The following is a 14,543-nucleotide window of genomic DNA, read 5'->3' on the forward strand; positions in this document are numbered from 1 at the left end:
CTGTAAGTCCAGCCCTTCATTTCTGGATGTCCTTGAGTGCCTAGGAATCAAGTGAAGGAAGTGCTCATGCTTTGGTCTGCACCAAGCTGAACCACTGCTGTTGTAGCATAATATATTCTGTGCACAGAAGGATAGCCCACTGGGATATCTTAGAGCTAGAATCTCCAAAATGTTAATACACAAAATGCTGTTTGAAGGGAAGGGGTGATGTCTTGGGTTTATCATTACTGTATGTGTTGCTGTTCACTTGTGTGATTGGTGTTTGGATTTCAGGTCTTGTCTTAGTAACATTTCTTAGTATTTTTAATTGCCAATGTTCTCTTCTAAATCCCTTCCCATATAAATAATTGTTACATGGGATAAAACTGAACAGATGGTTCCTGCTCATAAATAGAGTCCGATCAGAAACAATTAAATAGATTTTGGTGTAAAAGTAGAGTTAATCTGAGCTATATTAATTGTGCAATTAACAGTGAAGGTTCTTCTGTATGCTACAAGTATTAACCAGGGAAGTCCATGCCAAATACCGAGATTCAGCCAAAATTTGATTTTTACTTCCAGGAACAAAATACTCTGCATAGAGGATATTGCCATTATTGCGGTAAACACCTCTTACACAAGTTTTTTTGTGTTTTTTTTAAATACAGTATCTGCAGTAATAGCATGTTTAAAAGTGGGCTTCATCTCACTTAATTCTTGGTGTCTAAAAATAAAGCAGTGGAGTGTCTCTGCTCCCTCTGTGATAGCTGAGGGAAGACAGGTGTGTCTGTTGGTGATTCATCCCACCCTAAATGCAGTGTCTAAGCTGCATGGGATGAATTGCTCTCCAGTGGTGAGCCATTTGACCTTTAAATGGCAGCAGGTGAGTTGGGTCTTGTCCACAATCAATGGGAAACAGAGGTTCTCCAAAGAATGTTGTGCCCTTCAAATGGGTGGTTGTCTTATGGGGGTTCTCTGATCTCTGTTACTGCTTTATTTTGGTTGCCAGATTACCTTCTGCCTCCCCAGAACTTCCTCTCTGAGGTTCCTTGTCTGTCTCCAAGCAGTTTCTGTCTAGGTTTAAGGAAGGAGGAGGAAAGAAAAAAGGTAGTTTTTGGTGGTTTTTTTAAATGAAAAAATGAGCCTTCTAAATAAGACAAAGGACTTTGTATCCCCTGATTATTTGTTCTGTAAGGAGCGAAAAAAAAAAAAGCAAAGATCACTCAGTATGTTAGATTAGAAACTGATACCTCAGAGACTTGGTACACAATAAAAGTTGCTTGGCCACTAGGTTTTACTTAGCAAGATGAAATTTCTCTTCAGAGCAGAGGTCAAATGTCTTAGGATTGTGGAGGACGTGCTGGAGAGGTAGGAAATCAAAATGTCATTAGGAAGAAATGCCTTATTTCTCTGGAGTGTACCAGTGACCCAGCCTTCCAGAAGCTATTTACCTGTACGTATACTTCCATGCTTTGTAACTTCCACCTTTTTTTTTTCTTACACTTAACATTCTTTTGGTGGACAATGGATCTTCAGGATTCTTTATTTAGCCTGTTGTTATATATATATATACACACACACAAAAAGAGAAATTCTAAGCAGTAGTCAAGATGACAGTTATGAGGAAACATGAAAAGGGGCCAAACAATAATAGCAACAGCCAAACCTCAACTGTTTCGGGAACAGAACTTTGGCAAAATCAGTTCCCTGGATTGCTCATAATGCATTTAAGAGAATAGTTTGGAAGGATAAGGGAAGCCCTGTCTTCTTTCAGACTTCTTTGTGGAATCTGTTGGGGAGATCTTTTTCGGTTTTAAAAAATGAAGTGTCATGAAAGACTGGCTTACTAAAGTTGACATACTAGAATAAACTGGTGAGTCACGTTAGTGGGAAGTGTACTGAAGGAGTTTGGTGAAGCTGCTAATGTACAAAAATATTCTAATTAAAACCAGTTAGAAAATGACGTTGCAGTAAATGGTATTTGTATCTTCAAAAATTGGGGGAGGATGAACTGCATACCTTCTTACGTAGTAACTTGCTAACCTCTGGAGCTCAGTGCCATATGATATCTAATCAGAAGAGCTTACTATAGTTCAAAAATAATTGGACTGTTGGATGTATAACATTCATTTATATAGGGAAAAAAACCCACATAAACCTGGTTGCTAAATCCACAGCCTTACTTTATTATAACCAAGTGAGTCAAATTAAATATAATTGTTAATGAACTTAACACAGCAGGCGCAAAGCAGCACAGTTTCTGTGAAGAAAAACTGAGCTGTGCACATCTGTGCAGTAACATTAATGCATAAAGAAATTACTCTGTCTCATAAATTTCTTAAAAGCTTTGAAAGTAAGGCTCTCTGTTTTTCAGTATGCTACGACTAATTCTAGGTATGTTTTAAGAATGCATCCTTGCACAGCTGTTAAATATACTTACTCAGAAATTTGAGTAATTTAGTAGTAGCTGAATGGTATGAGTTGTGTAAATAATTTTGAACCAATCACAAGTTTTAAGTAGCTGAATATAAGAGAAGACTTGTGTTCCCTTGGGATCCCAAGGAGGGTGGGAATCTGGCAGTCTGTGACACACAGCCCAAGCCGAGGCCTGTGCAAGCATGTGTATGTCATGGAAAGGTTTTTATTCTGTAGTGACTTCTTATGTAGCTGCAGCTGTGTGTTGAGACAAGTCCTCAGGCTTGGAGTGTTGGGTAGTGTTTCAGTCTCGGGCTTACAACATGCAAACAGTGCCCAAACAAACAAAAGTAGTGTTGGGTTGAAGCACACTGCTAAATTCTGGTCATCCATTTAAAAATGGAAGGGAAAGATTTCTACTGGTATTGGAAAAATCAGAATCAGGTAGGAATGGGTTAGTGAGGATATGTATGTGCCGTAATGAATAATATACAGGAAGCAAGGTGGGCGGTGTTTATTTTGACCACAATACAAGAACAGAGGTATGTTCAATACCTTCAACATTAATTAAAAACTGCTTCCTTATTGCTTACATAATGTCTTGCTAACCTGTGGAGCTCAGTGCTGTGTGATAGCTAATCTGAAGAGCTTAATAACATTCAAAAATAACTAGACTTTTGGATGGATACCATCCTCTGTTTTTTTATACAGGAGAAGGATAAACTCTCCAGCTTCAAAGACAAGTTGGTAATGACCAACATTCAAAAAACTTGACTGTCAGCCATTGCTCATTAAAAAAGTTTCGAGTATCAGTCGTTGCAACTGCTCGATTAGGAGAGAGAACAAGGGCAGCTCTTCTGCTGGTAGAAAACACTTGCTGAAAAAACACTTCTGCAAATGGTGTGTTGTCTGGGCTGCCTTGGTTTTGCTTTGAAAGTGTAAAATCTCCAGGACCATGAGTGAAATGACATGTTTTATGTACTGTTTGTCTCAGGATGTTTGTTTGTACATAAATTCAAATACCGCAAGGGGGCTATCATCAGAAAAGCAACTAAAATTAGTGTTATAGTTATTGGCAGATTTCTATCATAGCAATACTCATTTGGATTTTTCTTTTTTTTTTTTTAATTTGAGATCTATGTTTATTAGGTACGACTTCTGTTGGTATTGCACACCTCCTACAGCAGGGAGAGTGAGTGAGATTGCTTGCTTGTTTGCATATCAACAAAAAGGCATCAGTTATGGAAACTCTGTTAGACTCTGCTTATACTTGAACCAGGGAGAGAACAATGTAACTGTAAAATTACCAGTTGATATGAAAATGTCATTTTAGTTTGCAGAATGTAACAGATTTTTTTCCTATCTTACTTTGTAAAAACAACTTACATGATCAGATTTATTGTATTTTGGATCTTACGAGCTTTAAACGAGCAAGCATCTTAAAAGTTGTCTGCATTTTTTGCAGGGTATTATAGAAAAAGCAAAAGTGAAAGGAATTCCTATCATTATTGATGCTGTAAGTATTCTCTTGATTCAGTCAGTGGTTTGACATTTAAGAATCTATTCAGTAAATGTTCTTACTGGTTTTTGCAGGATGGACTGTGGCTCATTTCCCAGCAGCCTTCTCTTATACAAGGCTACCAGCGAGCTATTCTTACTCCAAACTATATGGAGTTTAGTAGACTGTATGAAGCCATGGTGAGCTGTTTTCCTTTTTATTTAAGTATGTGCAAGTTTAGTCTTTTAGTCCTTAAAAATAAACAACTTATTACTGGGTTAAACATTATGTGGTGTTTCCTATATGCAAGAGAAGCATTCTCTGGGTTTGTATTCCATGGGATAATTCCCATAACAATGTATATTCTTAAACAGAGCTCTTTTTTAAAGAAGACCCTTTCTTACGCATTTTTTGGCATTGCAGTGGGTATAGAAAAAAATACCTGGAAAGACGATGATGCTTCCCCCCCCAATACATATGCTGAAGAAGGATGTGTTAGAATACGTTGTTCTAGTAGTAAAATATGTACTGTGTATGGAATTCTTGTGTTGTAGCTTAGAGACCCCGTAGACAGTAGTGATCATCATGGATGTGTATTAAGACTCAGCCAAGCCATGGGGAATTTGACAATTGTTCAAAAGGGAGAAAGAGATCTTATTTCAGATGGAGAGAAAGGTAAGTGAAGCCGTCTGCTTTGAGCAATGTGATTTGTTTGTTTGTTTGCTTTCAGTCGTAGTCCAGTGGTTGGACTATTTAGTAATTGGTTGACTGTGTTCCCCTGAAGATTGAAGGGGAGCGTCTTTGCAGATCACCTTTAGATGATTTGTGTAAATTGGTATTTTAAGACTGCAGCTTAATTTATTTGCTGAAAAATGTTGCTGATTTTATTTCTCATTTAAATGGCTATAACTTAATGTTTTACATTACACAGGTATTGAGAAATTAATTTTTTAATCTTTGTGGACGGTTTTAAAATCCTTAGCTGAGGTGTTCTATATAAGTGCAGATGTCATTTGTAAATTAATGCAGAATAATATTGTTGTTTCACCATACATTGGTGCGTCCGAAAAATGAAGGCGTCTTGAGGTTCATGAGCTGCTCAGTTCCTTGATACTGTCCACCATGGGACTGCAGATTAGCGTGTACATATATGACTTGTACATTAGCCCTGACAATTTAAAAAAAACAAAACAACCACAAACAAATTAACTCTAGATTGCCATTACAACTTTTTAAAACAGTCATTTACTAATATGGTTAAAGTATACTTAATAAAATTAGCTGCTTGTCTGATGCTTTTTATACTGATCATTTACTGTGATCAGTATAAAATTAATTCATGAGTGCCTTCATCGCATTTTGACTACGTGGTCTTACTTCACATACATAACAAGCAGCAGCTCTGCCTCTAATTACTTGAAGTGCTAATCTCTGATAAATGTTTATGCTGCTTCAGAACCGTTTTGTATATACAGTCAATTTCTCATTATTGGGAGCCATGGGAGTCTTTTATAACAGAAAAACAGATGTAGTATGTCAACTGGTTTGTGCAGAGCCACCTTCCACATACCCCCAGTAGTACAGATACTGTAGCAGACTGTGGAGCAAGCTGGGATCTGGAAGCAATATAGTCATGCCAATGTGGTGAAGGACTTTGGCCGGTTGTGTATTACCCAAGCTGCCCTGCATGGTCTGCTGTCATATTTGCACCCATAGCAGACTTGATTTGTAACCTTGGACAGTCAGGCCAGGCTTAAGGGACAGTGAACTTTGCCAGAGGATAAAATATCCTGGCTCCAGTTTATGCCAGCTAGAGAGCTTTAGAGCGCTGTAGTGTATCTTCTTTCTCTGTTTTTATGTCAACCATGTTCTTTTTATGCAAGATTGTTGCTTTTTTAATGAATATTGGGAAAACTGGGTGAGCGCTTTAGATTGAGCACATTACCTAGTATATCTCTGTTCTCCTTTTGAGCTGTTATTCTTGAGGTAAACGTACCCCCACTATTGCTGGAGAGAGGGGACACTCAGTTTCCGTTGTCTGGATTCCAAAAACCAGGAAACAACTGAAAGACTTTCCAGTTTTAATTTTGAATGTTAAGGTGCAGCACAAGTTTGGTGAATGTCTTGTGTGCTTTTGGGGCTTTTTGTTGTTTTTATATTTTTTCCCCACCTTGTTTTTTGTCTCTGTTGTGTTCTGGTATTTTTTTCCCTTAGTTAAGTGGCTTTTTGATTTGAAATAAAAGCTGTTCTGTGCATTTATAGCAGTTGTTTGATGTCTAGCTATAGGCTGCTTTTTTGTTCTTACCTTGGTTCTATCACTGATGCTTTCTCTCTCCTGGATTACAGACATTACAGGCAGCATTGCTGAGCCATAAGAAAGCAGTTGTCAGGTTTAATACAGGTTATAATGTCTGTTACAAACACTGTTTTTAGGGTTTATGTTGCTTGCAAGAAGGTTCCTCAGAGTTTTTGCAGAAACTGCAGACTTCAGCTTCCTTTTAACAAGTATGTTCTTTGGGTCTGGAAGTTACTGTCGGTCAATTTTTTAAAAGCTTCTTAAAAATTACACTGAGAAAGGAAATTCTACTGTCTGCTCTGTGCCGCAACACAGAACATGTTGTCATGTCACTGACCTTGAATTCTCTCCCAGGTTTTTTGCTCTTAACTTCTGCTTTTTTCATCTGTCCGTTCTTTTGATCTGATGTCATTTTTTTCAGCTAAGACAACATACATGATGATTCCAGTGTGAGGGAAATTGAGATCATTGGTTCAGGCCAATGTCCTCTGAGCACAATTAAATATTATGAAAAATCTGTGTACTCCTCTTGCCTTTTATTTTTCATGTCACCGTCCATTTGTAGCGCTTAAGCTGTACCTATTTTCAGGCATTTCATGTGCTTAGCACACTGATACTGTAGTTTCCGTATATCGCTTTTAAACTTTCTCCTTTGGGAATATATTGCATGCATGGTTTCTGAAAAAGACAAAAAAAAAAGTAAGTCTTAATGCTCTGCAGGAAAACCAGAAATTGCAAACTTAACAATGTAGCTTTAGTGTTCTGTGCTTGGCTGTTGTGGAAGGAAGGCTTTCTGAGGATGCAGAATTTTGCAACAGGGAAGACTGGCTTAGTGGATACTTTATAGCTTAGAGTGATTGTGGTGGTTATTTTCACAATACCTTTATTCATGAGTCTGTAGGAAATTCAGCAGACAATTTACTTCTGTTAGTTGAAGATGAAAAAGATTATCAGGTGATTTAATAGTGAGCTGGAAGTACAGTTGTTGGTGAAGGATTACTGTCAGCAGATAACTCTGTAATCCAAGCAGACAGGCACAATAAATTCTGGTTGGAAGCTGAAGCTTAATAAATTCAGATTAAAAGTAAGGCCGGTCTTATTAAAAGATGAAGAAATTAGCTGCGATAATAACACACCTAGAACTCCGATGCATTCCCAAACTATGAAGTATCTGGACACCTTTGATGCTTGTTTTTACAGATCAGATTGGATGATGTAGGTGGTTTCTTATGGCCTTAAAATCAGTACTGAATCATGTACATGGCCTCTGTGAAATCAGTAGCAGTCCTACGCTATAAAGGAGGTTTTCCTAAAATTTGTCTCCATTTCAGTTATGAGCTGCCAACTGCCCTGTAAACATAATCATCCAAGATTCTAAATTAAGTTTTATATACTCTTTTTCTCTTTCCTTTTGCAATTTCACGTTATAGCTTGGTCTACAGTTGTTGATTCCCTGCTCTACAAAGATGAGCTTCACCATGCTCTTGGTAGGTGATATCAGTGCCATCACTGACCAGGGTAGGAATGAGTACTCAGCCTGTGGGTAAAAGGTAAGTCAGCTTTTATTCACTATGGCACAGCTCTCTAAGGTTTTCTTTTTATTATTCTTTGGAGAACTGGTCAATAATAAAGTGTGGTTATACCAGTCTTAGTTCCTAACATGTTTAAAATTTGGTTAGGTCCTTGAAGAAGAGGATTTGGATTTTTGTTTTTAAATGTTATAATGAGTTTTTTCTGTATTTTCCCCAGCAGCTGTGTTCGTCCTCTCCTCCCTTCCAAAAGGCAGACTTTATGGGTAACCAGCCCACTGCTGCCTGTGACTACTTTTACTTGGAGCCAGTAGACAAACATAGTTTCTCTCCAGTTGCCCAGCTGCAGCTATGGTCAAGAGAAGCAAAGAAGCACGTGAGAGGGATTATTGAGTACTGAATGGGGGGTAAAAAGCCAGCTCTTGCCAGAAATCCCCAAGCAGTACTTCTCATTTCTGCCATTCATTCCCTGTACAGCCAGAAAGGAAGGTATTCGGTGTTTGTTAGTCCCCAGCTCACTTAGCTAAAAGCTCTTACGGTGTCCAGCTGCCCAGCAAATTTTGCCAAGATTTTAACTGAGCAGCAGTACCTTCATCTCCTCCCCTGCTTCTGCAGAGTGAGCAAAACAGGGAGGTCACGGTTCCTGTCCACTGTGCCACTGTGCTCTCCATTGCACGTGCAGCCCAGCCTGCTGTCTCTCTGGCACTGCTCATCTGTCATCACATCTGTCCCCTGGCTCCTTCACCTATCCAAGAAAAGTAATGTAAAATTTGGATTATTTTCTTTTAACTTAAATTGCCTGGTGTCTCACACTCAAGGACCTAGCTAAGTTTTAAAAGTGTGATTAGGGAATATAAAAGTATAAGCACCCTTTATATAAAAGCCAACTTACATTTTCCACATCAGTTGAGTGGTTTCTCCAGCCCAAGTCATTTATATTGATTTCCCTGTCTGTATGCACTCTGGGACCTGTTTCTGGGAGTCCACAATCTCCAGCTATGTACTTTTGTGAACTAACTTGCAAAAGGAAAAAGATAAATTTCTTACTAGTATGAATATCTGCCAGGTCAGAGATGTATATTGGTAAAAGATTTTACTCAAATGTGTTAATGGTCTAAACCTGAATCTTGCATTTGATGGAGCAAAATGATCCTTGACAGCTACGTTATTTTGCATGGAAAATGGAAATCTTAAACCTTTTAATTAAACAAGAGTATTTGTTTTTCTGTGGGTAGCTTTTGTTAGCTGATCTAATCCAGTTGGATCATATCAGAAGTCAGAATGGTCGTACTTTTCATGCGCAGATCCTTGAGCATAGTAGAATAAATGTAATACTCCTGCTTTGTAAGAGGAAAACAAGTGCAGAAAACCTGTTCAGGACATCCAAGATTCAAGAATTAAATTTTAATCTCCAGGCTGTCTTTCGGTCTGCAGCCTCAGTAAGTGTGATGTTTCACGTAGGCTCTTTAGCCTTCTTTATCATCATGAGTATTACGTGTTTAGCCTTTAGCTATCCCATATTTCACATTCTGTGTTCTAAACAAAAACATCAAAAATGAATCCCTGTTTTGGTGGGTTTTTTCACTGCTATGAATGTTGCAAATCGAGAACACACAGACATGTATTACTTTTTATACTGCATGGGCCTTTGGTTTCCTAACTGTAATGTGTCTAGAAGCTAGTGTTGTAAGTAGGGCTGCCTGTGTACAGCCATATCAAAATTTGTGCTTCCCAGTTAATTTGTAGTGCTTGATCTCAGCAAAACTACTAACTTCTATTCTTTTTTTTTGCCTTCAAAGAGAGGACAGCTATTTACACAACAGGCTGTTTTTTTAATTAAGCATATAATACCCATAAATAGGTCATTCTTCTGGGCTTCGATCTGCCAACACAGTTTGGGCTGGGAGTTCCTTCAGCTTCAAATTTGCTGGCAATGATACAGTTAAGCGTGACACCATGGTCTGAATGCTTCCCCAAACACTAATGTTTATCTTATCTTCAAGGAGCGCTGAAAAGGGAGTGATGGTAACTTATTTTATGGCCTGAAACGTATTAGGCATAGAGCTACTAAATGACTTGGCCATAGTTACCCAGGAAGTCTGGAGCAGAATTTTGAATTGTGTGGAACCTAAAACTCTTGAATTTCTACTTTCCAATATTCTGTCAGTATGACAGCCTTCATTTTTTTGTTTCTGTTGCACTCATATTTCAGTACAAATTGTTTCAGTGGACTTAGGTAAGCAAGAAATCCGGGTAACTAATGTGAGGGACATGTATTTGCTGCGTACAGCTCTGGCAATATTTATGTGCTGTTTAATCACTGAGATTATGTTGAAACTGTTGAATAGGGCTGTGGTTGTTCTGACTCTAGCAGATCTGCTTGACATACTTCACTGAGCAATTTCTTCAACAATAACAACAATAACATTTTTATTTCATCTAGCCTTTTCTTAAGATAGTATGTGTATGCTCCGTGGGTAAGTGCTAGGGAGCTGGGGTTTTTTTCAGATTACTTAGCATAAATCAGTTTTCATTAAAAGACTGTCTATTACTTACACTGAGGGCTTTTTTTTTTTTTTTTTTTTTTTGGATTCCTCACTCTGTGAAATGACATCAGATTTGGTTGCCCAGACATTTTGGTGATTTCAGTCTTTGCAGTTTCCCTGTTGTCCAGCATCCAGTCATCTTGGTCTCCTCAGCTATTCTAGACTGGAAGAACCATGTTTTCTAGGCTTTTTGATGTATGTGTTCATCCCTATTTGAACATGGTATAGCCTCACTGCGCAATGGACCGAAAAATACTTCATCCTCATGTAAATACATTGTTCTGCATCTCTCCAGGGAATAGAACTATCCACCTTCTCGGCATCATCACTGATCATTCAGTCATGTCCATCTACTCGAGGTCTTGTAGCATTGCCACACTGGTTGTCACTGCTCAGTGCAGCATATAAGGACCTCACCCCCATGGTCCTTAAAGAACTGTTTGAGCTATCTTCACAGTGGGCCACAGACATTTAGTGGGGTATGTTGGATTGGGGGGGTGGGAAGACAGCAGTTTTATTTTTGTTGTTCTAGGAGAAGGCTGGGAAAAGCATCAGGAAGACTTTGGCCTTTGCGGATTTGGCAGTATGCCAGTTTGTCTTGATGGTAGTGTGGGATTCTCTTTTATTTTAAAAGCTCTTAACAGTGACTATACTTCAGAGGAGTTTTTCATTCCTTTTCCCATTGCCTGTTGTAATGTTCATCATCCTTTTATTTTGAGATGTTCTTTGAGGAACTGAGCCTCTGCGCAAGAATTGCCCAAGCGTTATACCTTTCCCCCCTCATTCAAGTGAATTCCCTGTAGTTCTGCTTCTTTGAAGCTATTGCGTGGATTTGTTTTCCAGCATCTCTGTGCAGAGTACAAAGGTCTGCTTTTGTTGTGGCCTGTGAGGTAGTCTGCACATATTTGAGACTTACTTTTTAAAAAACCACAAACAAAAGACCACTTTTTTTTTTTTGTAGCCGGGTATTATAATTGGCCTAGTTTGAGGAGATCTTGCTTTCCTGTACAGCTCAAAACTGACTGGAAGGTTGTGGGGCTACAGAATAGCGGCAGATGGTGACATACAGCTAATAAGCAGGGGCTTGCGCTCAGCTGTCAATCAGAAGGCCCCAAACCTTTTGAACAGAGGATTTCCATCCTGCCTCCTGCCAGGAGTTCAAGCCCTCAGAGTGAAAATCCTGTGAGATACCATCTTCAAAGTAGCAGAATTAGGGGTAATTTCTCCAAAGCACTGTATTAAAAAAAAAAGAAAAAGCCACCTAAAAGGGCATACCTTCTTCAAATAGCTAACTCAGAAGAGCATTGCACTTATGAAATTTGACATTAACTATCGCTCACTGCGAAACACATCCAGAATCTTAATTTGGGGGGAAGGGGGGAGGGGAGAAGAGTGATAGGGAAAATTAACTGCTGGCAATGCTGCAGTGGCGTCTGCTGTGTTCGTGGTGACTAATGCATCTTTGCCCTCTCAGCCACAGCAAAAATGCGCAACTGCCTGGCCTCACGAGCCCAGCAATGACTGCTGGAAGAATTGGTAGGAAAGGGACGTGAAGAACAGTTCTTGGCTGCACCAAGTAACAAAAAGCAGAAGTGAACTATGCTAATGAACTGGAAGGGGTTGTCTTCTGTTAAGTAGTTTTTTACCTCTTGCTATTGAAGAAGATTTACCTGCAAGTCCTTCAGTTTTGTGCAGATTTTCCCCATTATTTTGTTAGAGAAAATTCCTTTTAAAAGTATGGATAGTACACCCTCTAAAACACCTGGGCTGCTCTGTTCATACACCTTGAAAAAAACCAGCCCAGGTGACTTGAGAAAATTGAGGTAAGAGCTGTTGTCCAAGCAATGTCTTGCTTTGTACTTTGCTTGTGTACTTGGCATGCTCCGGAGCGCACAAACGATTGTGTGCGTAGTCCTGAACCTGAGTATCTCTGCAGTAGCTGACTGGAGATGCGAAGAATCACTACTTTGTCAGTGATGATTCTGCCAGCTCTTCTGTCCTCCTAGGAGAGGAAAATAAATTTCTCCTGGGTTTTTGTTCTTTACAGAGCCAAGCAAGAAGGAAAGCTAAGGGTAGATGCATACCCACAAGAGAGTTTGGAGAAGGGCAGCAGAATTGATGCTGTTTTCTTTTTGTGTGCCTTGTGTATCCTTCAGGCTTCCTGCTTGGACTTGTTGAGAGTGGAGAACAAAGAGTTAAATTTAGTGAAACCACTTCCTTGTTCTTCATAGTTAAAGCTCCATAAAGAGATCCATTTGACCAAGGTCCTTTGTAAATTTAAAATGAAATGTAACATCTGATATTCTGATAGAGCCTATCCCCAGTGACACTGCTGACAGAAACATGCATGGATGCTGAGGACACTGTTGATTGGCAGAAAAAGAGCTCTCTCTTTGCATATGGTTTTTGCAAAGCCTAAGGAAAAGGCTGTTTTCGGTAAAATACCTTTCTGATGGGCATGGCAGAAGACTTGAGATTTTTAGTTCTATTCCGCATTTGCTCTTTGTAAAACACCTTGACTTACATTTGAAAACTCTGAAGGCCAGAGACTCTGGAGAGCTGTGTTTGTGCAATGGCTTTGTGGTAGGACTTGGTCCATTTTGGTGGCATGAGTTCACATGAATCACTAAACTTACTAGTGACTGAATCTTCTGTGCAGGCTGAGTAAAGTGGAGAAATTGTATACAATGTGCAATGTTATTTGTAAAGGATTTAAAAGTAATTAGAGAAGTATTTTTAAAATGTTAATGCAATAATTTATTTTTTTTTTTAAGAATAGTGTATTTCAGCATATGCTGCTGCCTGTGATTAATTTCTCACCTGTTAATTGCTGTGGGCCTCAGCGGTTAACCCTCACAGCCACAGTGATGCCATTGTAAATAGAAGAAAAAATGCACGTGACTTTGTTTTTGGATTGTCTGTTCATAGTACTTGTATGCAGTCACGAAGGAAGCAGCCGGAGATGTGGAGGACAGGGGGACCTCCTTTCTGGTTCTCTTGGAGTCTTGGCGCACTGGGCATTTCTTGCTGGAGCAGAAAAAACAAATGGGTATGAATATTAATTAATAACTTCTTAATTCTTGTGAGTCTGTGTTCTCCTATGGCAACTGTTGTAGACCTGCTGCAGAGATTTCCAAATGAAATTGGAGTCATTGGGACTAAGGTATCCACGTATTTTTAAAAAATGTAAGGGTGTTCTAGAGCAGTCTATGTAATAGTTACAATTTTAATAAGACAAACTCTTCAGTGATGTAACATCTACCAAGTTTGAGGCAGAAGAAGAGTGTGAACCTGGATCGATTCCCAAGGACATGTATGTATGGGGTAGGTGTTTTCAAAACAATTGAATGTAGGCAGAAAGTATGAAGAGTAAGTAAGTGGTAGTCACTGGCAGTAACATCTCTGTAATTCAAAAAACTTGTCATTTAGCTTTGTTTTTGTAATTTGGTGAATCCTGTTGCATTGTACCTAAGTAATTCAGTGGGGCAGGTAAGTTGAAACTTGCAAATAAAATACAGTTTCAAAGAGGGTAGCCATTTTAAGGCCAAGTGGCAGTCCAGTTTGGTTGTACACAAAGCAGCCATGCAGCTGCCTGTTGGCTCTTTTGTTAAATTATGTCAATTCCTGCCCAACTAGTTGGTCCATATAGTAATGTAGTCTTTCTGCGAAAGTAGCTGCTTTAAATAAAGTTGAAAGGAACCCTGACACAAGCAGTTAGGGAATAACAGTCCCTCTTCCCAGTAAATAACAAGCTATTGAAGCTTCAGGAGTGGAGATCTTTTGTAGTCTTTTGGATGCTCCATGCAGATGCACATGGTTAGATGACCATGGGAGTTAACTAGTCTGTGCTTGCATTACTGTGAGAGCACTGCAGTAGGTCCCCCAGGAGGAATGAGGGGCCAGTTGAACGAGACTTCAAAAATTCTGGAATCTAACATACCCAGAATGAAAAATGAGACCAAGATTGTTTGTGTATCTGAAGTTGGAGCTGCCACTAAAGGAGGAATTTTGTTTTACTTCATTAAAAGGGTGACTTCGTTTTTGCATGGTGTACAATAGATCAGTATTAAATTGTTGGAGAGATTGGCAAATGCAGCATGTGTTCTCCAGCCTCTCCTGACTTGGGCTCCTGTGGCTTTTCCAGACAGCTTGCTCAGAAACTCCTTTATTTTATAGATGAAGGAAAAGTGGGAGAGCATAACTGGCATCAGCAATACATGGTGTCTGCTGTGGTGATGTTAAGGTGACCCTTGTCAAACACGTGCTGTACTGATCCTGTT

At 39.1% G+C, this 14,543-nt stretch overlaps 1 protein-coding gene across 2 annotated transcripts in view; it reads left to right on the forward strand.

Moving 5' to 3' along the window:
• Nucleotides 1–14,543, forward strand: part of NAXD (NAD(P)HX dehydratase) — a 50,828-nt gene that overhangs the window by 32,633 nt on the left and 3,652 nt on the right. For both annotated transcript variants that reach the window (XM_059821873.1, XM_059821881.1), the window contains exons 7-10: nucleotides 3,860–3,910; nucleotides 3,988–4,092; nucleotides 4,447–4,567; nucleotides 13,192–13,312. In XM_059821873.1, coding sequence (XP_059677856.1) covers nucleotides 3,860–3,910; nucleotides 3,988–4,092; nucleotides 4,447–4,567; nucleotides 13,192–13,312 — 398 coding nt within the window. The remainder of the gene's footprint in view (nucleotides 1–3,859; nucleotides 3,911–3,987; nucleotides 4,093–4,446; nucleotides 4,568–13,191; nucleotides 13,313–14,543) is intronic.

The sequence above is a fragment of the Gavia stellata genome, chromosome 1 (assembly GCF_030936135.1).
Source record: "Gavia stellata isolate bGavSte3 chromosome 1, bGavSte3.hap2, whole genome shotgun sequence".
NCBI lineage: Eukaryota > Metazoa > Chordata > Aves > Gaviiformes > Gaviidae > Gavia > Gavia stellata.